The sequence below is a fragment of the Hypanus sabinus genome, chromosome 7 (genome assembly GCF_030144855.1).
Source record: "Hypanus sabinus isolate sHypSab1 chromosome 7, sHypSab1.hap1, whole genome shotgun sequence".
In the NCBI taxonomy this organism is placed as follows: Eukaryota; Metazoa; Chordata; class Chondrichthyes; order Myliobatiformes; family Dasyatidae; genus Hypanus; species Hypanus sabinus.
Genome location: NC_082712.1, coordinates 130,061,650 through 130,085,494, shown reverse-complemented (window position 1 = coordinate 130,085,494; position 23,845 = coordinate 130,061,650). Strand labels below are relative to the sequence as shown.

The 23,845-nt window shown below is 38.2% G+C and overlaps 1 protein-coding gene across 2 annotated transcripts in view; it reads left to right on the top strand.

Moving 5' to 3' along the window:
- Nucleotides 1-23,845, top strand: part of ddb1 (damage-specific DNA binding protein 1) — a 78,848-nt gene that overhangs the window by 12,494 nt on the left and 42,509 nt on the right. For both annotated transcript variants that reach the window (XM_059975596.1, XM_059975597.1), the window contains exons 6-15: nucleotides 213-310; nucleotides 1,951-2,109; nucleotides 9,052-9,135; nucleotides 10,330-10,446; nucleotides 11,214-11,316; nucleotides 12,051-12,126; nucleotides 17,989-18,097; nucleotides 19,253-19,431; nucleotides 21,741-21,904; nucleotides 23,285-23,392. In XM_059975596.1, the coding sequence (XP_059831579.1) occupies nucleotides 213-310; nucleotides 1,951-2,109; nucleotides 9,052-9,135; nucleotides 10,330-10,446; nucleotides 11,214-11,316; nucleotides 12,051-12,126; nucleotides 17,989-18,097; nucleotides 19,253-19,431; nucleotides 21,741-21,904; nucleotides 23,285-23,392 (1,197 nt within the window). The remainder of the gene's footprint in view (nucleotides 1-212; nucleotides 311-1,950; nucleotides 2,110-9,051; nucleotides 9,136-10,329; nucleotides 10,447-11,213; nucleotides 11,317-12,050; nucleotides 12,127-17,988; nucleotides 18,098-19,252; nucleotides 19,432-21,740; nucleotides 21,905-23,284; nucleotides 23,393-23,845) is intronic.

Sequence of the window (23,845 nt, the reverse complement as noted above, 5' to 3'; positions counted from 1 at the left end):
AACTGTCGTAAAGACAGCACATACATCTTTCTTTCTTTTTTCAATTTCTTCATTTCAAAGCCAAAGGCTGTTTAATTTTCTTTAAAAGCTGATTATCCTTCATTACCAGGATCCCTTAGAGGTTAAGCTAAACCAGATTATTTTTAACAGAAGTGAAGTGCAAAGTACAGTTGCATAGAGTTATAATTGGCATAGATGTGATTTTTGTTCAGTTCCAGAGCCATTTGGAGGAGCACTGATCATAGGTCAGGAATCCATCACATACCACAATGGAGACAAATATCTGGCGATTGCACCTCCAGCTATCAAGGTAGGAAGTTATAGAAATTTACATGTAGCAGTGGAAGATCTTTGGAAACGTGTTTGGAGTCTTTGATTTCTTAAGCATGGCTTAATTTATCTTATGCACTCTGTTTCCAGTTTTCATTAGAATTGTACATTTGTTATTTCTTAAACATTTAAAAAAACTCAGTGGAAAAGAGGATCGTTTTCTGGCTGACTTTTCATTTTAGCAAAGTTATTTGGCATCAATATTTATTGTTACTTGCACAACATGTGTTATTTGGAGATTTGAGCTTCATCTCTATTTTTAATTTCTCCGTGGCCATGTCATGAAGAAAGGCTATATGATTTACAATGTTAACTAAGATGGAACATGATTCGGTGAAGGCAGACTTGTCATTTGTTTTTTAGTCCATTTCAATCCTGAACAAGTCAACATAGCTTTTATGGCATTGCATGGTTTATGTTGTGGGGGTATTTCTAATACTAAGCCTTTGAGTTTTCAATTGCTAGTTTATTCATAGTACAGTTAACTTTGTTAGAACATCATAGTTTCAAGGCTCTCTGAAAAGATTTGATTATACCACCTATCTTGACTTTCAATTCAATATTAAATTTTCATTGTTTGACATCCCTTATTTGACATTCTGTTTAAGTGAATGTACGTAGAAGAACCTGTGGTACCAGTGAAAGTAAAAGTACTGCTCGTTACTTATGCTTCACTAGCAACATTTGAAACTAACTATTTGATAATTAATCTGAGTTTCTGATTTTTTGCTGAGCACACTTTAGCAGTAAAACCAACAAAATCATATGGATATGGTCATTGATTGTAAAGTACTTTGAGGTCAGGAAATGTTTCCAAGAAATTAAAGTTCTATTTTCTTGAAAAGCAGGAGAGTTTTGAGAACAAATGCTGGGTTTGGAGGTAAAATTAAAATAACTGATATTAAAAACATTTCAGAAATCTGATTTTGAGGGACCACGTAGCAATTTATGTCACATCCAGTTGTGATAAAGACGCCATATGTCTTGAATATTACCAGGTATTAGGAGTATGCATTTAATATGCTCATTGTTCTGCCTTGCTAATCTATAGTTGTGTCTTACATTACCTGAAAAAGAAGAATCCACAACACATAGAAGTTTTTATAAATTATGATATAAATGTTATGTTTGATATTAGTTTAATATTTTGACTTTGGATAAGGAACTTAAGACACTTAAATGTAATAAATTGTAATTGTTGATATGTTCTTAATGTTTTTAAATTATGCAAAACATACCTCTTAAATTCTGCAAGTTGTAACAGAGAGAATTTTGATCTTCAAGAAACTAGGGTGATGTATTTGAGTTGCAAATTTCTGTTCAGTGGGACTGTTGAGAACAATTTAAAGTTTTGGGATGAGCAGAAGGGTTGTGCATAACTAGTGAAAAGGAAAAAAAAACCTGCAGGCCCTGGAAATCAAAAATAAAAGCAATCTTAATTTAGATTAATCATTACATTATTGAGACAATAACATAGCTGTCACTATTTCCCTTTAGTTAAAAGCTGTTGAATTATAACTGGAAATGGATAGCTGCTAATAAATCTAGTTTCTTAAAAGAAAGTCATTACTTTTGAATGCAAATACATTTAATTATCATTTTTTTCTTCTTTCTTGTCAGCAAAGCACAATTGTTTGCCATAATCGTGTGGATCCCAATGGTTCACGTTACTTGTTGGGAGATATGGAGGGACGTTTGTTTATGCTGTTACTGGAGAGGGAGGAACAAATGGATGGGAACATCACTGTCAAAGATCTTCGAGTTGAACTCCTGGGAGAGGTTAGCAATATGGAGTTGCCTTTTTTTAATGAATATCTGATTTTATCAAATTCTAATTGCTGATGGCAGTATTAGCAATTTCGCATATTCGTGTGGGATTTTTCCATTAACAAAGAAAACTATTTCATAATAAATGGGTTAACATTTGCATTGTGTGTTATTTTGGCCTCATTCTTTCAGAATGAATAATTTCAAGTTACTCCATGTTATACTCCGTCATACCATCTTCTTCCACTTGTTTTATCTATCCATGTTATTTTGGAGATTATTTGGCTCTGTTTTACCACTTTTCTATCTAGGCATGCCTCATCCAGTAGTTTGATAGGTTGCAGTCTCACCTTTCATCAAGATCACTTGTATCAGGGATAGCTGAGAGCTCAGTACTGTTCATTTGGCTCCCCTGTATCACCTTGGAAAGCTGATAAAAACGTAGCTCTATGTCACAGTTTGAGTCAGATTGAGCCTTCATCCACCCGGCAAAATGAATTTCTATCCTAATGGTCCGTGATCCAGTAGGGTTGGTCGGTACCATCTGAGGGGAATAATGCTCAGTGATTTTTGGCAAGGTGTACATCTCTAGAGTTAGACAATATGTGATAGCATTGCACCAGTGGTAGCTTTGTGTGCTATCATGCATTTTATAACACTACCCTAAAATAAGCGTTTCTGAGAAGTGGCTAATGTAAAGTACAACAGATATATTCAACCTAATGGTATTTTGTCATCAGTGATCCCTCAACATTGAAATTTGCCTCAATGATAGCTGAGTTCAAGCACTTTTCATCAAATGTTGTTATAAAATTCTACATTGAAAACTACCGTAAATTCCGGACTATAAGCCACTACTTTTTTCCCCACGCTTTGAACACTGCGGCCTGTACTACGGTGCGGCTAATGCATGTTTTTTTTTCATGCCGCCAAAAACATTTTGCTTCGTAACAGTAGACCAATAAAATTGATGAGTAGTTCACAGAGGTCCAATGAAATTGTACGATAAATCAAGCGCACTTTCACAATTAAATTATTGTAAATCAGTCATTTGTACTCACCCTCATCAACATGGAAAACACTCGAAGAAAAGCATATGATGCAGCTTTTAAGTTAAAGGCGATCAATCTGGCGGTTGAAGAAGGAAATTGAGCTGCTGCAAATAATCTTGGCATAAATGAAAAGATGGTGAGACGGTGGAGACGCCAGCGTGAAGAACTGAGTCAATGCAAAAAGACGACAAAAGCTTTCAGAGGTAATCATAGCAGATGGCCCGAACTTGAAAAATTTCTTGAAGACTGGGTTAACACACAGAGAGCAGGCGGCCGCGGTGTTTCCACCGTGCAGATCAGACTGAAGGCTAAAGCAATCACCACCAAAATGAAAATCGAAGATTTTAGAGGTGGGCCATCGTGGTGTTTTAGAATTATGAGACGAAAAGGCCTGTCCGTCAGGGTACGCACGACTTTGTGTCAGCAGCTCCCTCCCGACCACGAGGAAAAGCTTGCTAACTTCCGCACATTCACTCAAACAAAGATAGCGGAGAATTCCATCGGGCCAGATGATATCATAAATATGGATGAAGTACCTTTGACGTTTGACCTGCCTCTCACTCGGACTGTTAATAAAAAAGGTAACCGTCCATCACACTGAAAATAAGTGGCCATAAGAGAACGCATTTTACTTGTGTTCTGAGCTGCACAGCATCCGGACTAAAGCTTCCACCGATGGTGATTTTTTAAGCGGCTGACAATGAAAGTTCAGTGAAAGCTGCCATCAAGAGTACAAACTCAATTCCAGCTGTGATTCCTGGGGGCACCACAAAGTATTTGCAGCCACTGGACATCAGCGTGAACCGGGCATTTAAAGTGGCGCTGCGCGTTGAGTGGGAGGCTTGGATGGAGCGGCGAGAAATCCTTTACCAAAACAGGATTCATGCGAAGAGCATCTTTAACTCAAGTCTGCCAGTGGATCCTAAATGCGTGGAGCCGTGTCACAACATCCACCATCACCAGTGGGTTTCGAAAGGCTGGACTGCTGCAGTATATATATTTTTTTTACCAGTCATTAGGAGATATTGGAATGTTGTTCGTGCACTGTTCAGTAAAAAAGTATACGCAACGTAATTTGTGTGTTACTGATACGTATGTATATTTAAAAGTAGCTGTGTTAAAGGCACTGTTCGAAAAAAAGCATTTGCAATATATATTTGTTTATGTTACCATACGGATTTAATTAAAAGTTAAAAAATCTTCACGTGTAATATCTTTCTGTGTAAATAATCTCATATTACAACGTGGGACACCTGCGGCTTAAAATCCGGTGCGGCTTGTACAAGTACAAAATTGATTTTCTTTCTAAAATTAGAGCGTGCGGCTTTTAATCAGGTGCGCTCTGTAGTCTGGAATCTACGGTATGTCATTGGTGGGACTCACAGTACAATGCCCAATTTCAGTAGAGTGAATCCTTTCATTTTTAGAAAAATATTTGTTGTTTATTTTGGAAAAGTCAGTAGAAACCCTAGGACACATATAATCACATCGATTTGTCGAGAATTTATTCAGGAATTCAAATAAGTAATTTTTGTATATATTCCATATTAACATCAGTACAGCAGAAAATGTTACACCCCCCCCCCCAAAGGTTAAAAAAAACCCTTATTTGGAGAGATTTCTGGAGTTTTGTCAATGTCATGTTGTTTTCCATATTGTATCAAATCAAAACAATCTTAAGCTTTTGTTGTAACATATAGAATTAGAGTACAATAATTCAAATGTGGGGTTCCACATGGTCATAACCTAGGCTCCATTTGGTTGTAAAATGAATATATTTAATCAAAGACAGCTTTCCCTACTTTGTTTTCCATACTTTCATAACCTATTAATAATCATAATAATTTTCCAAGTCTTCCACATCTTCATCTGAACTTTCCACACTCTCTGAGGTGGATGCCTGGTTCTCACAGTCTGCCAGTCTACACAGGTCAGTACCCCTGAGGCCATTGGCAACACACATACATCTTGGGAGTGAACATTTTTTTGGACAATTACAGGCCAGTAGATCCAGGACAGCATCGGGTGCTGGCTGGCCTTCCATCCAGTGCACCACCAACTGTTCAGCTTCCTCTTCTCTCTCCATCTTCCATCCTCTGCCAACAGGGCTTGGCACTTGTGGGTCCTTCTCCAAACATCTTCTCCATATACCAGCCTGGTAGTTGGCTCACTGTGCATATTTTATTAAGTAGTCCTTGTATGGTGGGAGTTGATGACTTTCTATTTCACCTTTTTTGGCACAGAAAAGGTGATACCTGAGCTCATTGACCTTGGTGGTCGATGCTTTTGGGGCATACAGGAGACATGTAAATGCCTCCAGTTTGTCCATCAATTCTGGGAAGAGGTCCCATTCCTGACCCAACTCTAAGAATGTGTCCTGAGTTTCCCTGTCGCTGGTCAGAAGTTTTAGGGCACTTTTCTTCCTTTTGCCTGCAAAAACGCTTAGTGACACATCCTGTATATCCGTGCAACCCGATGAGAGCCCTACAAACCTCTATGACAACAGTGGCAGCAACCTTCCTGATGTCTACAAGCCTTGTATGGGTTCTAGAGCCACATTTCTGGAACAATGGGGCCTCAATCTTGTCACAAAAAGCTAAAAACATGACAAAGACATCTGTGTCTTCTGAGCAGATCACTGTTTGGTATCCCTCTCTTGTGGCATGGGCAACATGGAGAAGTAGGCAGCCATCTGCTTCTTGTTGACACAAGAGCTGGCACCTCCTCACTGTCTTGAGATGTGATTCTGTAACATTTGTCATTCACAGTTGCATACAGAATCTTCTCCTGTAGCTTTGCTCTGTACTCTGCCTTCCTCCATTCATGGACTATGAAGCTAATGAGACTTTTTGTTACTGACTTTGGTCAGGAAGCTCCTCCACTGCCTCACCATCTGTGAGCCTGGACCTTGCAACTCATGACCAGTCTCTTCACCCCATAAAGATCTTTCACTATTCTTAATAGAGTTCTCCTTGTATATGTTGAACACAACATCTATTCTGCTACTCTGACTGCCTTCCCTCAGAGCCAAACCCAGAATTGTTGTGGCAACATCTCTGAAAGTAATTTGATCACCTTTCACTCTTTGGACCAAGTTCATTCCATCAACCACTGTAGCAGAGTTTCCTGGGAGTTGCTCTTCTACTGCTACATTTTTCTGCAAGGTTGTGGCTAAAGTAGCTTTATTTGTCTTTCTCAGCAATCCTTCTGGTGTGGACAGGGCCCAGAGCAATGGTTCAAGGGGATGAGAAAGGACATCCTCCATACAGAGACCGCACCCTTCTGTCATCACTATGATGCATCCAAACAAAAACCTGTCTGCTTTCAAGATGATCGCCCTCCCATTTGATTTCATTTCTCTCTTCTTACACATATCACTGAATGTTTTCAGCTTGTTGGTTTTCATTGGGTCATGGAATTTCTTTGCTGTTGGGTCTTCCTCTAGTCTCTCATCCTTGAAGGTTGCATAGCATTGCTCACCGATCTCATATGCCTTCATCAGGTCGGAGGCTGCCTTTGCCTTAGAGATGCTAATGAGGTCCCGCTTCTCTGCAAATGGGTTGACCCTTTCATGTATGAGGCTAACCACTGCTGAAACTTATCTTTCTGGATTCTTGGCCGCTGTAGCTCTGCATGACAAAGCTCTGATTTGTTGCCTTGCACCATCTCCCTTAACCGCCCCAGGAATGCACTGCAGTGATCAGCTGTTATGTAGTAACGCTTGATCACTCCAGCACTCAGGCTGAACCGTGATGTGCCTCCAGGAGGCTGTGTGTCTTTGTTCATTGTGGCTTCTATAGCCTGGTCCACAGGGATCTGCCCAAAGGGGTTGTTACTTGACAGCTGCACTGAGAATTGGCCTGTCTTGAAGGTCTCATACAAGGAGGTTCATCATCTGAGTAAAGTAAGGGGACAGGTACCTGGCATAATTCATCTTATCATAGGCAAAGCACCATGGGATAATGGTTCTTATAGCATGGAGGTGCAACTCCCAGTCCCCCTCACGAGAGGCGCGCGGAAGTCCCAAGTACTATGTTCTCCACTGTAACAATGTATGATATCCAGAATGTGGATAGCTCTCCATTGTTGTGACAGATGTTCCAAAAAGTCTGCCAACAGGGTTATCAGCTCAGCTATGAGTGGACTTTGCAGCAGATTGTTCAACTTCTGTTGGTTCAAGTCAGTGGCCATGTTGTTCACATGGTCTAAGAATGATTTGAAGAAGCTACCACTGCTGCAATGCTATCACACATTTTCCAGCACTAGGGGTGTATACCTTGCCAAAAATCACTATAAGAATTATTTTCCCCAGATGGTACCAGTGGCCCAAATTTCAGGTCCTGGCTCACGGACTGTAGGTTTTATAGGAAATTGGTATTTTGGTAATGGTATGTGTTTTGTTATAAGGTAGTTATAAAAACTTAGTAATCTTTGAGGCTATGTAGCAGTAAATCCATCATAACAGCAATGAGTGAATGTAGAACATTTTGTGCTGTAACATTTGTTGTCACAGTGACCAAGCCACTGGAGAAGTTGTAGATGCAGTGGTGATCTATCTACCTCTGGAAAAGTGGTAGATATATCTACCACCTGTCTTGTGATAGTTATAATAGTAGATGCCCATGACAGGCAGACATTCTCTTGTAGAATCCCCCAGAGTCAAATACATCAAATACACTGTTAAGAACAATGATAATTGCAGATGAAACTGGTCCAAAGGCACCAATTACTTCAATATTTTATTGTACAAATGGTACCATTGAAATACACATTAACAATGGGAACATATTGCAACTGACAAGATATCTAAATGTTTAAACACCTTTGCTTGAACAAAGTAAATTACATGGATGGTCTAAAAGTTACTGAGCTCTGAAAACCCAGATAATATTGTGAAGGCAGACTCTCTGGGGGTGTAAGTATTTCAGTTGTTGATGAGTAAATGTCCCTATAACAGAGTTTGAAGTGCTAAATGATAGAATAACTTAGCTGGTGCATGAAGATGGTTATCAAGAATTACAGCAAGATCTAGTCTTGATCAGTGAGGGCACTGAGTATGGGATTTGGAATATTAAGTACGCGGTGTTACTAAGGTTGTATTTGGGATTTTGTTCACCATCCTATAAGAAAGATACCATTAAGCTGGACAGAGTACAGTGAAGATTCATGAGGAAGTTGCCAGGTGTCAAGGAACTGAGATATAGAGAGATTTTGAATAGGCTAGGACTTTATTCATTGGGGCACAGGAGAGTGAAGGGTGCTATTATAGAACTGAATGAGCAACATAAAAAGGATGAACGTACTCAGTTTTTTCCCAGGGTTGTGGAACCAGGAACTAGAGACCATGGATTTAAGGTGAGACAGGAAAGACTTAATAGGAGCCTAAGGGGCAACTACTTGGAAATGGAATGAGTTGGGAGAATTAATTGAGACATGTACAATAGTAACATTTAAAAGGCACTTGGACAAGTACACAGATAAGAAAGGTTTAGAGAGATGTGGGTCAATGGACAAATGGGATTAGCTTGCATCGGCATCTTGGCCGGCATGGACCAGTTCATTCGAAGGGCCTGTTTCCATACAGCATGATTTTATGGTGCATCTGAGACAATCTTACATCCTGTCAGTTTACAAACCATATCTCTTCCTCTGAGCCATTAGCCTGGGCCCTGTATTATTTGTTTATCTTACCAATCCTTTTAATTTAAAAACTCATTAATGATTGTAGTTTACATTTCAACATGTTTTTTTGGAAGCTGGATTCTTGTTTGTAGTAATGCCTGCTGCCCCATTCCATAGTCCCTGAAAAAATGCCCCATTTTTGACAATTCCCAAACAGGATTTGGGTACCGTCTGATGTGAAAATGTTACTAATGTTCTAAATCCCTGTTGTCCTCCACAGACATCAATTGCAGAATGTTTGACATACTTGGATAACGGAGTTGTATTTGTTGGGTCTCGTCTTGGAGACTCACAACTTGTAAAGGTGAGAACTTTAATCATTATGGCATAGTTAGATTGCCTTAATTGCGAGTATTTTAAACAAATGACAACTTTAACTTGGTTTGTGCTATTGAACCATTTACTGTGGACAGTTTCCCATTCCTTGTCCCTCTCATGTTATCTCCATCACCTCCCTCTGGTTCTCCCCCTCCCCCCACCATTCTTCTTTCTTCCATGGCCTTCTGTCTCTTTCACCAATCAACTTCCTAGCTCTTTGCTTCACCCCTCCACCTCCCAGCTTCACCTATCACCTGGTGTTTCTCGCTCTCCCTCCCCCCCACCTTTCAAATCTATTCCTTAATTCTTTTTCTCCAGTCCTGCTGAAGGGTTTCACCCTGAAACATTGTCTGTACTTTTTTCCATTGATGCTGCCTGGCCTGCTGAGTTCCTCCAGCATTTTGTGTGTGTTGCTCTGGATTTCCAGCATCTCCTGTTTGTACTGTAGCATTCAGTAGTTTTCTTATTGCATTGAGTTGTTGTTGTTGAGAATCCAAATAATTTAAATGACACTATTTCACTTTACAAATGTAAATGAGAAGAATCAAGGTTGAGGCTACCTTCTGCTCTCTTGAGATTGATATGGGATGGGGAAGGGAAAATTTTCATAACTGGTAACATGATTATTTGAAGTAAACAATACATAATCCAGTTTGTGAATCTACGTTGTAAATGAGATGTAATACATACAAGTTCTTCTTTTGTAATGTTCTTTTCCACTCAGTTGTATTTTTATTTTTGTTCTCTTCTGGACCTCTGTGCTGGAAATATTAGCACCTGAGGTTGGCTGCTAGATATATTTGGTACTGACTTATGATTGGCCATCTGATATCACTTTCCTCCTTGTGAATACTCTTCTGACCTTCTGGTACTTGCTCATTAGAGAGTTGAGACTGTAGGAAAAATGTTAGGATAGAATTATCTATATTGTAAAACGTTTCTCATTTTATTTCCGGACGAGACGATTCAGTGCATTGCATGTTTAAGTGTTTTAGTTAATTTAGAGAAAATGCATAGACTCAGGTCGTGTGAGAAGCATCAGAAAATAAAACTGTTTTAGATTATTCATTCTTTTGCTTCACTCTTATCTGAATTCTTGAATGCCATCTATTTGGGTAACTACTTAGGGAGAATAATATTAATAAAACATTCATTTTCAAATCTGTTGCTTTTGTTTTAGCTAAATGTGGATAGCAATGAACAGGGGTCATATGTTGCTGGTATGGAAACCTTTACCAACTTGGGTCCAATTGTGGACATGTGTGTAGTAGATCTGGAAAGACAAGGTCAAGGCCAGGTATGTTGAAGGGCTTCTTCCTTAATTTCTTTAATGTTGTCCATGGTCTGTAAATATCAGTCTTGTGCTTTGTCAAAGAGATGGCTGATTTTTCTGTTGCTTATCACTACTTCCAGTGATCCTGTTTCAAACAACACTTGATGGCATTCAGAAACAATGTGTATTAATGTTGAGAGTCTTTCATATGATTATGTCCATTCGTACAGTGATTTTGCAAGCTTGAAGCTCAGGAAGATCCACTCCATGCTCTTGACATTTTGCAGCATTACTGTCACGAAGATCTCATCTTCAACATCTTGGTGGTTACCGTTTACCAGAACTCAACTGGAGCAACAACATGAATACTGTGGTCACAAATCAAGTTGTGACTGAGTATTCTGTCACGTTTGACATAATTTGGAGAATCTGAAGCCTTTGCAAGGCACAAGTTAGAATGCAGTGGGATGCATTTTTTGATGCTTAGATGAGCATGGCTCCAATAGTATTTAAGAAGCCCAGGTACAACATTCACCACCTTAAGTATTCATTCCCTCCACTACTTCTACTGCTACACAGTAGCTGTTATGTATAGAACCTAAAATATTTTTTGTTTTAAAACTTGCTGTTTGAAGATTTATTCATTGGTTAAGAGAGTGACAAAATTTCATCCAGCAATAATACACCCTGAAGTAGACTTTTCCTGCTGCCTTTTAAAGCTGATGCACTGTCACGGAGTTTTGCAGTTTTGAGTTTATTAATGATTACATCATCTTTCTTTGTTAATGCAGCTGGTTACTTGTTCGGGAGCATTTAAAGAAGGGTCATTAAGAATAATTCGAAATGGAATTGGGATTCATGAACATGCTAGCATTGATCTTCCTGGTATTAAGGGTATGTAGTTCAAAAATTAAAAAGAAAATCTCATAATAAATAAATGTTAGGCAGTTTTACTGAGGCTGGGCACCTATTTTTAAATTCTTTATCAATGCTACAATTTTCTGCAGGTGCATGTAATTTGTGAAGTTAATTTAAATCCATTTTATTCGCTTTGGTACTTTTAGCTTTGCCACAACATAGAGAACATTTGCTCTCAGCCACTGGCAGGTGGTTTTGATTAACTCTGATCAATTGGTGGTAAGGCTCAAATGGAAATGAACTTTTTAGGGATGTGGTGATGAATAATCTTGAAGTTGCATGCCTTTGTCATAGTTTGTATAAAGCTGTAAAACTCTTACAGTCTTGCACAGAGGAAATCTATTGAAATGACAGAAGTCACTGGAACTGTGCAATAGCTAAAGTGAGTAAACTGAAAGGTTGGGGAGAAAATTAGGGAAAACAGAATTTATGTCCTGCATAATTTTGCACAAATATATTTGTGCAATTTATGATGTTGGGATAACACTTATTGCTGCATTATTGAAGGTTTTACCCTTCAGATCAGATACCTGGTCAGATCTGCCTATAGTATTTTTTAAAAAAAAAGATTGATGTGTCCTCCCTCTCACCCATTTGTAGGATTTTGCTGTGTTTGTAATGGTGCTTGATTTGCCTTGAATATTTGTGAGGTGCTTTAAATTGTTAATGAGATATCATAATTAATTATGTCTGTTTTTGTCCTTTCTCAGGTCTGTGGCCATTGCGTTCTGATTCCACTCGTGATACAGATGATATGTTGGTACTCTCATTTGTTGGTCAGACACGGTAAGAAGTTGCTTACTTTGGACATTGAATGTTGCTTTCAGTATTTTTAGTGTTTATCGAGTAATTGAATTTCTGACAATAGTTGAAAAACTGATCTGTATTTTCTGCTTAAAGAAATTAAATGTTTCATGCTGGATATTTCAGTGCCATATTAGGCTTGAGCACTTTAATATTTTGTGGTTTCCATTCAATCAATTATATTCTATTTTCCAAGGCACTAACACCTTCAGATGGTACACTATTTTCTCAGTATTTTTCAAGTGATATCTACCTGAGATTAGCTTACTGTCCAGGAATCATGAATCAAAGTTTAATGTTGTCTTTTGGTCTGTCTGATATGAAACCACAACACATAGTACACATCCTTTGTATGCTTTTAATAGTGGATTTAGTATTGATGTCCCCTAACAGTCTTTTCAGTGCAAACTAGTGTCAAACAATTCATTGACCTCGGATTATTCTCAGTATTACTTGCTGCAGTACCTCCCCACACCTTCATCACATTTCTTGTTGGAATGGACATTATCAACATGATGTGGAAAGCTATTCAACCTACAGTATGTCATCTCTACTCAAAAAACCAAGGTCACATTACTCTATTTGAATGACAAAGGTTACGTGCTCAATATCTGCATTTGTAGTTTCGAAGTTAGGCTCTGAGTTACTGTAGATTCATTCACTTCAGTGTGTGTAAGAATGAGTCTTGCACAAAACAAAAAACTTGTACCACTACTACTACTACATTGACTCAGGCCTAGGGGGCTGGTGTTGGGAAACTTGTACCAACCTGTCCCCATTGATGATGAATGTTCGCAAGAAGCGTTTGGAAAACAGTTCTCTTCCCATATATTGAGGGGCCCTTTCAGTGAAGTTAGATGTTGATGTTGAAATTTATTCTTGCCTTCAGTATGTCAGTGGAGCCTTTGGCTGTCTGAGAAAAAGTGTGTTTGAAGATCAAGTGTTCAAACTTAGGACAAATGTTATGATTGGAGCATAATAAAGCCTATTGTAATTGGCAGAAGGATCATGCCATCTCCCAAACTGCCCGTCAGACATCTCAACCCACAAAAATAAAGTGTATGCCAGTCATGAGGAACCACCTGAGAGGAAGAACTGATTAACTATAAAAGTTCTTAGATCTGATTTGATTACCACAGGTTGTAGAATTTGTCTCACACTCATTTGAAGAAGGGGAATTGATGCCATTGTGCCATATTCATTGAGGCTATTGAGTACACTCTCCAGTGTATCTTGTGTCCAGGGCAGTAACCTTTCCTTAGTACTGCTCTCCTTTCTGCCTCCTCCAGCAGACCTACCTGCTCCAGTTGTTCCAGCTCCGGGATCCACTCCTCCAGTTGCTGCTGCATCTGCTCTGCTTTCGCAGCGTGGTAACTGTTTCCGCATCTGGTCAGCATGGAAACAACTCTTCAGTAAATCCATTTGCCTATATCCCTCTGAACTTTTCTTATCCTTGTCTTTCTGTCCAAATGTCTTTTAAAATGTTATAATTGTACCTCTCTCTATCATCCCCGTTGGCAGCTTGTTCTTTACTTGGAAAAACTGGCACCATGGATCTTTAAATCTTTTCCCTCTTGCTTTAAACTTATTCCTTCTACTATTTGACTACTCTACCTTGGAAATTGGCTGTGACTATCTATCTGATCTATGCCCTTATAAACCCTTCTGTGGTCATTCAACCTCTTTGCTTCAAGGAAAATAGTCTTGGCTTATCCAATCTCTCAATTTAAACAATCCAGTCAACACAAGCTCACCTGTGCAGGCAACATTTATGTGAATCTTTTATAACCCAGTCATCAATTTGTATAACTGTTAATCAATGTTCCATACCTGTACTCAGTACCTTGGTTGATGAAAGTGAATGTCATGTACAACATATGTTGCCATCTTATGGGAGCCATGTACTTATATTCCAAGATTTTGCTGTATAATGTTTCCAGGGCCATGTCTTTCACTATGTTTGCCCTTGTCTGGTTTAATTTCCAAAACTGCATCATTTAACACTTGTTTGAGTTAAATTCTATTAGCCTTTCTGTTGCCCACTTTCCCAGTTGAATTAGATCCTGTTGTAACCTTAGACATCCTTCTTCACTGTCCACTATATCATGAATTTAATGCATACATCAGCATGCTCTTAATTGACAATAGCTCAGCATTCAATACTATCATTCCCTTAAAATTAATCAATAAGCTTCAAGATCTAGGCTTCAATCAATACCTCTTGCAGTACCTTTTGTGTCTTAATCAGTTCCTCCTTGTGCGGCTAAATCCTCAATTTCCTCACTTGCAGACCCCAGTCAGTTCGGATTGGCAACAACATCTCCTTCTCAATCTCCATCAGCACAAGTGCATCACAAAGCTATGCTCTTAGCCCCCTGCTCTACTTGCTTTACACTTAAGATTCTGAGGCTAACCACAGCTCAGATGCCATATTTAAATTTGCTGATAACACCACTGTCAATGGCAGAATCAAAGGTGGTGACAAGTCAGCATATAGGAAGGATATTGAAAATCTGGTTGAGTGGTGCTATAACAACAACAACCAAGGAGCTGCTTATTGACTTCAGGAGGAGAAAACTGGAGGTCCATGATCCAGTTCTTATCGGGGCTCAGAGCTGGAGTGGGTCAGCAATTTAAAATTCCTCGGTGTTATCATTTCAGAGGTTCTGTCCTGTGTCCAGCATGTAAGTGCCATTATGAAGAAAGCATGGCAGTACCTCTATTTTCTTAGAAATTTGTGAAGATTTGACGAATCAACTAAAAATTTGACAAACTGTTATAGCCTTGTGGTGGAGAATATATTGACTGGTTGTATCACGACCTAGTATGGAAACACTGATGCCCTTGAATGGAAAAGCCGACCCAAAAAAAAGTAGTGGATACAGTCCGGTCCATTACGGGTAAAGTCCTCCCCACCATTGAGCACATCTCAACAAAACGTTGTTGCAGGGAAGCAACATCATTCAGGGATCCACCCAGAACATGCTCTCTTCTTGCTGCTGCCATCAGAAAGAAGGTACAGGAGCCTCAGGACCCACATCAGCAGGTTCAAGAACAGTTATTATCCCTCAGCCATCAGGCTCTTGAAACAAAGGTGATAACTTTACTCAATGTTTCTTGCCCCAAGACTGAACTGTTCCCAAAACCTATGGACTCACTTTCAAGACTCTTCATCTTATGTTCTTGATATTCATTGTTTGTTGGTTTACTTATTGTTGTATTTGCGCAATTTATTGTCTTTTGCACAATGATTGTTTATTTGCCCTGTTGGGGGCAGTCTTTCCATTGGGTTTCTTGTACTTAACTGTGAATGCCTGCAAGAAAAATAATCTCAGGATTGTATATAGTGCTGTATATGTACTTCAATAATAAATTTACTTTAAATGTTAATTTTGATGTGATCTGCAAACTTGCTGATTATTTAATCTACATATCTTTAATATATATGACCAGTATTAAAGGTCACAGTACTGATTCATAAAGCACACCACAGGTTGCAGGTTTCCAATCTGAAACAAAGCTAATTTTGTATCCATTTTGCTATTTGATCCTGGATCCAGATATTCTCATCTTCTGGATCAGCCTACCATTGGGGACCTTGTCTTAAGGCCTTCCTAACATCTATTTAGGCAATGCCTATGGCCCTGACCTCATCGTTCCTCTTGGTAATCACCTCAAAAATAATCATCAAGTCTGCAAAACATGATCTCAGATGAACAAAACCATGCTGACTATCCCTAATCAGTCTTTACATTTCCAAATGCAAATAGATCCGGTCCCTAATAACTGATGTAAGGCTCATCTCTAGTTCCTGGAGTCCTTAAATAAAGGTGCAATATTGGCTATTCTCCAGTCTGCTCATACCTTGCCCTCGGCACGAAAATACAGATATCTCTGCCAGAGCCCCAGCAATCTCCTCTCTGGCTCTGTACCTGTATCTCCTCCTGGGATTCATCAGGTGATGTCCTGGGGGAATTTTCCATCTTTGTGCTTCAAGACTGCCAATATCACCTTAATGTTGATATGTTTCGGGATGTCTTTTTCAGTCATTAAATCGTAAGCAGAGAAGGGTTATTAACAAGTAATGTTTATTTAAAGCAAAGTCTGTTTACGCAGCAACACTTAACTAGTGATCTAATCAGATAAAATATTAAGTAAAAGAATGGTAATTTTAAAAAATGAACTGGGTGAGGATAGTTACATAATGTTTTATACTGATTACTTTCACAGACAGAACTAATGTCTCCTTTCTGGCAGCCTCTAAAAGCCCTATTTGTTTTTTTTGATTATTTAGAGATAAAGCAAAGTAATGGGCCCTTCCGGCCCAACGAGCCCGTGCCACCCGGTTATACCCATGTGACCAATTGCCTACTAACCTGTACGTCTTTGAGGAAACCCATGCGTTTAAGGGGAGAGCATACAAGTTAATTACAGGTAGCGGAGGAATTGAACCTGGGTCACTGGCACTGTAAATTGTTGCTCTAACCACCCTTTTTTTTAGACCTTGGGAACAATTTTTTTTTACTTTAAAATTCTTTTCTGGTGATAAGTCAAGTTGCCCTTTTTACATATAAAACAAGACTGAAATTTGAATTAAATGTTGAGATTGAAACTAAAATTAAAATGCCATAAATGTCATGGCCTAGCAGTTAGAGTTCGGAGGATAGATATTAAAACTGATTATACTAAATGCAAAGTTTGATTGGTACATGGAGGCAAACAAGACTGGAAAATATGATCTCATCTCCTTTTCCTCCAGCTCTTAGAATAGTTACGAACAATAATTTCCTTGTGAAGGTGCAGATAAGATCAGAATGTATAGAAAAGTGGAAGTACAGAGCTAGACGGTGAATAACTTAAATAGTCTCCAATGTAACGTTTTATTTTCCAGCAGATACCTTGCATTCTTGTGAAAATGTTTTGTTGATGGGGTGGGGGTAGGATTGGGGTAGTTGTCTTGTATGTTTAGGATGACCTCCTTTGCCAATACATTGCTGACTAATTTGAAATAGTAATAAACTACTAGAGGCTGACATATTACACAAAAAGGTGGCAGGTGAAATTTAGGTGCATATTGGTAGAAACAGTAAACTGGGAAAAATGTAGGTTAAATGGCAATCCAAGAGTGCAGGGGTATTATATGTGTATAAATTTTTGAAATGATCAGACAATTTGAAAAGCATAGTAAACTGAAGCAGAGTCTTATATAAAAAGGATGTCAAGCCTTTAGAAAACATTTTAAGGGCATAAGTAGAGTATTGTATCTAATACTTGTCATCACAAGATCAGAGGGATGTGAAAGTCCTCAAAAGAATGTTTCAGCGATTTACTGAAAAGGTTCTAGATGAGGTGGTGATTTCTAGCTGCAGGCTTTGACTCAAAGCTGGGGTTGTCTGTGAAGCAAAGAAAGCTGATTTGTATAATATAGAATGAGGAGATCTATACAAAGACATGGACAAAAATCTGTGCTGGAAACTAAAGTTATGGAGTTATGCAGAAAAACATTTCCAGAGTGATAATGATCTAGAACATGTTGTTTGTGAAAATCGGCAGTCAGTTGTCTCCATTGAAAATTGGATTAAAATTTGCATGACTACATATGGTTAGAAAGAGTGAGAAGAATGGACCGAAAAGGATACAGCTTAGACTAAGTGTTGAATAGTATCATGTGCCAAAACAGATGTAAAGTTTTTGAACAGGGGTCTCCATTTAAATGGCCTTCAGCTTATACAGGTCCATGGACAGAAACAGTAGCAAAAGGAAGATCGCCCTTCCTGAGGGAGGTGGGTAGAAATTTATTTGAAATCTGCAAAATGTGTATTTTCACTTGTCTTGTTATTGCAGTGTGCTGATGCTTAATGGGGAGGAGGTGGAGGAGACTGAAATGCCTGGCTTTGTTGATGATCAACAGACATTCTACTGTGGGAATGTAGCTCATCAGCAACTCATTCAGGTGAGAGCAATTCCAAATATAATATTTTTTAAGAGCAAATATTTTTATCTTAATTTATTAAAATCTGGACCCTGCTTAATATTGGTATGTAGTTTGAGTTCCTTCAAAGAAATAACAATAACATTGCAGAATTTCTTGTATTTGTATTGGTACATGGTAAACAAATACGTTCAAACATCGAAATGAAATCTCATGAACTTGTGGAAGTCCAATTTGTGATTCTAAAAGTTTTCTGAACCCAGAATATATTGTATAATGACTACTGCTTAATGTATATTCTTTATACTAATTTATTTGCTGTTAATCTTGTGGTATTAGGTTCATTAAGTAATTGATATGTAATACTTTTTGTCAACATGAATACGCTGGCCACTAAAAAGCAGGACTAAACTATACCCAAAATGGCTACCCCAGTGGCTTTTTTCCCAAGGAGTAGCACAGTGTGAACATGTGACTAATATTAACTGTTTTAATTTCCTGTTCCTCATCTGATTTCTCCACTCTTTCTATTATATTAATTATTTCTCCTGTGCTAAGGAGAGAAAATATTTGTTTAACATCTCAGCCGTTTCTGTGTTTTCTTTGTAAGGGATCTACAGTTACTTTGCTACTCTGTTCCTTTCTTCATGTTCTTTCCAATCCTCTTGTATTTACTCTTTATGAATTTGTTTGGTGATCCCTTGCCAGGTTCCTAAAATTCTGTTAATGCTCATATTTCCTATTTTTGGGAAAAGAAGATTAAACCTGAAGTATATAATGATGTGGCCAATGTTTCCCATATAGATATCTGGCAAAATGTTAATGTCATCAGTAAAAATTAAGTATGTTATTACTATTACTGCTGGATCCCTAATTTAAGTGATACTTGAATCAGTAATTTATTATACAGATCTGTTTGCTAATCTGTACTCTATACTATACAATTAAATATTTGGTCTTTGAAAGATTAGGAAGTTAAAATCCCATATTATGCAAATATCACACTTCTTGAATTTTATTGTTTCCATCTATTCTTTTGTCCTTCTAAATATTGTTATTATCTCAGGGTTAGTTTGCTTTAGAATAAATAATTGCCTTGTACTCCTTATGTAATTGTGTACAATCCAAGTGTCAGTGTAATGTGTTCTAAGTGCTGATATGTGTTATGCTCTGTAGATAACATCCGGTTCAGTGCGGTTGGTCAGCCAGGAGCCCAAGTCTCTGGTTAGTGAATGGAAAGAACCAAATGGAAAGAATATCAGTGTTGCATCCTGTAATAACAGCCAGGTAGTAGTGGCAGTGGGTCGTGTATTGTATTACCTGGAAATCCATCCTAAAGAACTCAAACAAATCAGGTAATGAGTCCTTTAGATTCATGATCATTGACCCTTTTTCTTCTTCACTCAAGCACTGTGCAATTTCTGTGCCATTTAGTTCAGAAGCAATTTTGGTCCAAGTCCATGTTAAACAATTTGCTGTTCGTATCTCCTGATCTCAGGGCGTCCTAAACTATTTTATTGAATGGACTTAGGAAGGAAAATGTGATACCGGATTTTTTTTTGGTCAGATTCCAAGAATGCTGAGATAACTAGTGACTACTAAATTTGATTTGAGTTCAATTGTAGGAAAAAATTTTTAACAGGCCTTTTGGAAACTTCCTTTCTCTTCAAATAACATTTATTCTCTAACATTTATTTGAAATTTTAAGCTGGGCACTGATTTCACTTTTCATCTGTTACAGCTATTCCTTCAGTAATTGTGTCCTCTAAATTACCTTGTCTGCAAAACTCAACTTCAGCTCACCCTGCACTATTTTCCCTAGACTACTGCCTCTTATGTTGGTCAATAATTGTTTGTGAGTTTCTCCCCAGAGGTACTTGGAATTTTTAATACATTTGACTACATACTGTCCTACAGCATCCCTTCATCTTCATCTAGTTGGTTGGGATTTCACTTCTCTTTCCATTCATGTACATTCATTTGTGTCTAGAATTAGCATAGCATGGCAGAGGAAGCAGCTATTTGGCCCATTAGACGTATGTTACGTCTCAGCAGAGCAGTCCATCTTATATTTTCCTATTCACTATTTTCTCCCATGTGGCCATCAGCTCTGCTTTGATTATTTTGCTGATTAATACTGGCTAGTGTAGATAACCAATAACCAATTAATATGCCAGCGTGTCTTTAAGATATGGGAGAAAATTGAAGCGTCCAGCAGAAAGCACATATACTTGCAAACTTTGTGTGGATTAAGGCCAGTAATTGCTGTTCACCCACTGTTTCCTAAGGTTCTGTTCTCGATTCCCTCTTATTTTCTGTTTGCATGCAATTCTCCTGCACTGACGATACCCCACTGTACCTGACTTTGACCTTTTATTTTCTTTAAATTATATGACAATTTTTTTTCTCCAGATTATTGAGCTGTATGAAATCACGAGAGGCAAAGTTGGGGTGAATACACACAATCTTTTTTAGAGGGATATGATCCAGATGTGGGCAAATGGTTCTAGTTTGGGCACTATGTTTGGCATGATCGAGTTGGACTGGTCTGTCTCCATGTTGAATGAAGGCTGTCCTTTGTCCTTGATACATGCATTCCGCAGTGATGTCCCCCCCCCCCCCCCCCCGGCAAATATTTGAAACTGAACTAAGTTGTTTGCAGTGTTAATAAAGTCCAGATTTTTAAAAAAGCCATGGCCTTGCATGATTCTTTAACCATATGAGGCTACTTCAGCAATTCTGGCCTCAAGACCTTCCTCATAATTATATTATTCCTCCTTTGATAGCTAGGCCTTCAGCTGCTGAAGCCTCTATTCTGCACTTTCTTCCTTGTGTTCCACTATTACTTTTACCCTTAAAACTACTACTTTGACCATGCTTTAGATTACATCCTAATATCTTCTTAAGTTGCTTTATATCAAATTGTATTTGGGAGTGCTCTAGGAATTGATTTATTGCTGCATTGAATTGTTTGGTTATTGTTTGGAAAACAGTTTAATTTTCTGAATAAGAGTAAACTGTAATCAAATTGTGATTAAGGAAATGTTTCTTGATCATTTCTCCTATACATCCATTCCATCATTCAAAAATGAGTATACAACCACATCTCACGAGGATAGCCAGTGTCACATTTCCATCCCTAATCATCAGACACAATATCACTAAATGTTTTGAATTCACATGAACATTTGCTTAAACAATTTTAGCGTCCAGAATAATTTATTAAGTTAAAATTTAAAATAAAAAACCTGAAAATTCTCAGGAATTTTAATGGGAAACAGTTAATTTTTTGGTTTGATAATCTTTCATTAGAATTCAAAGCAGCCATAAATACTAAATATGCAGCACCAAATAAGAAAGAAACTTGCAATCTCCTTAGCAGAGTGCGTGTGGATCAGCAGCTGCAAATAACACTTTTTAAACCTGTGGTCAGGACTTAACACTGTTTAAGAAAATCTGAACAGAGTAGTGTTATTACTTTTCCAGGATCAGTGTATATATGTGAAAAAAATTGATAAGTTATGACAAATAAAATGAATATCTGATCTAGTATGCAGTTCTTAGGAAATTTTGAATGGAGAAGCCTAATAATACTTGATTCTGTTACAGAAAGAGTTCCTAGTAGTCATAGAATTTGACAATCCACATTTTTAAATGCCACTAGTTTTATAGAAATGGAGCATGAAGTAGCCTGTCTGGATATCACTCCATTGACTGAGGGAAGCAGTATATCACCCCTTTGTTCTGTGGGCCTTTGGACAGATATTTCAGCCCAGATCCTCAAATTACCATCGTTTGAAATTCTACATAAGGAGATGCTTGGAGGAGGTAAGAGAGAGGTAACATAATGTTCAACAATGAGGTTATTGAGGGTTTAAAGAGTTTTATTTAAGAAGTATTTTAAAAGCTGCTCTTTTTATTATTGTTTAAAAATATAATTTCCTTTACCATGTAATCAAGGGAAAATATTAATATTCAAAGACCTACAAATTATTTGCAGTTAACATGCAGTGATAACAATGCAAAAATAATGTTATTTTTTAACACACATTATTCAAGTACGTTAATGGCTTGAAATTCATTTTCTTTGAACTGCAGAGGGTAATAGCTGATGACTTCCCTGGGTAGTTTCAGAATTATACCTATTCAGGTGGGAAATTGATAGACGAACCTTTTGTTCCAATTTGTTTGTTCTCTTAGATAGTCCAAGGAAAGATCTTTGTATATTGGCGGCATGGAATAAAGAAGTGGCCCTAATTCTATTTAAGTCACGTTGGTAACTGGCATCTCTACTGGCTTACATCCAGTTCTCACCCGAACCTCCGGTCTGTACACAAGCAGCCTGTTTTCAGATCCCACCTCCCTTGTTTCTTGCTTAGCTGGTGCCTTCACCCTTCGCTTGTTTCATTTCTGTTCTGTTCTCCTGGCTCATCCCCCACGGAATGTCTCACTGAAAAACATCTCACTATGCTGAAATGTAACAAAATCTTTGATGTCACTGCTGGCGAGGGGAAAGAATTTAGAGAAGTGCAAGAGGCTGGAATTGAAGGAATGCAGTGATCAAGGTGCTGAAGATTAGATGAGAAGAACAAGACTGTTGGGAGGTTCTTTGAATTGCACCTTGAGAGTTCTGGAGAACATCTTGTAATAGATTATTGTTCAGATACAGCAAGTAATTAAGAAAGCCATTATTACTGATCACTGTTATGGAGGGACTGAATATAAAATCAGGAGGTTATGTTTCATTAATATAGAGTCTTAGTGACTGTAATTTGGAAGTAGTTCAGAAGAGGTATTCTAAGACTGCTACTGGAATGGGTAAATTGTTTTATGAGGAGAGTTTAGATAGAATAAGTGTATCCATTTCTGTTTTTTAAAAAATGAGAGTGGATATGGTTCCATAGAATAAGATCCAAATGGGATTTGAGAGAATGGATGTGGGAATGATGTTTTTAGGAGAAGATTCAGAAAAGTCTCAGCAGTCCCACTTCTCTACTAGATTTTGTGAGAATACAATGGTGGAAAGCAGCTGGCAAATTTTGGGAGTCCTAAAACTTACTGACATTAAAGTTGAGAAATTCTATTGGTTCTAGGTGAAATAAACAGATAAATATTAAGCCACTGTATACAATTTTACCATCATAATTTTCTGTTAAGTTTTTTCCCCCCTTAAAATGCAAATTCTTATTCTATTTTTTTTTATTACAGAGATTATTCCACGGTCCATTTTGATGACGACATTTGAAGGCAGCCATTACTTGCTGTGTGCTCTGGGTGATGGAGCTCTCTTTTACTTTGGACTTGAAATAGAAACAGGTATATATTAATTGCTCTGTGCATGAGGAACTCTGGTTGTGGATGATATTTGTGTTGCCCAGCATCAGTAAGGTTATAGTGTACTTAACAGTACAGAAGTTTTAGGCACATAAATGTAGCTAGGTTGCCTAAGATTTTTGCACAGTACTGTATTCGTCAACATGGAGCAGAGAGCGAGTTTGTAAATCTGGTGGAAGTAAAGAATGTGGGAATAGCGAGGGTAGAACTCTGTGGGCGGGTTGTGGGACAGGTGGCAGAGAAGGAGTGCTGGGGCAGGGGGTGATGTGGGTGCATCCAGACACATCCAGCCTTGAGACATCAGGCAAGGTCATTTGATTCCAAACAATTGGTTTATTGATCATTATAGAATGTATCTCTGATGCTTCTGGCTCCCTCCTCTCTCCCTTCTCCTTTTCCCAACCCACAATTCTCCTCTCCATGTCCTCCTTCCCA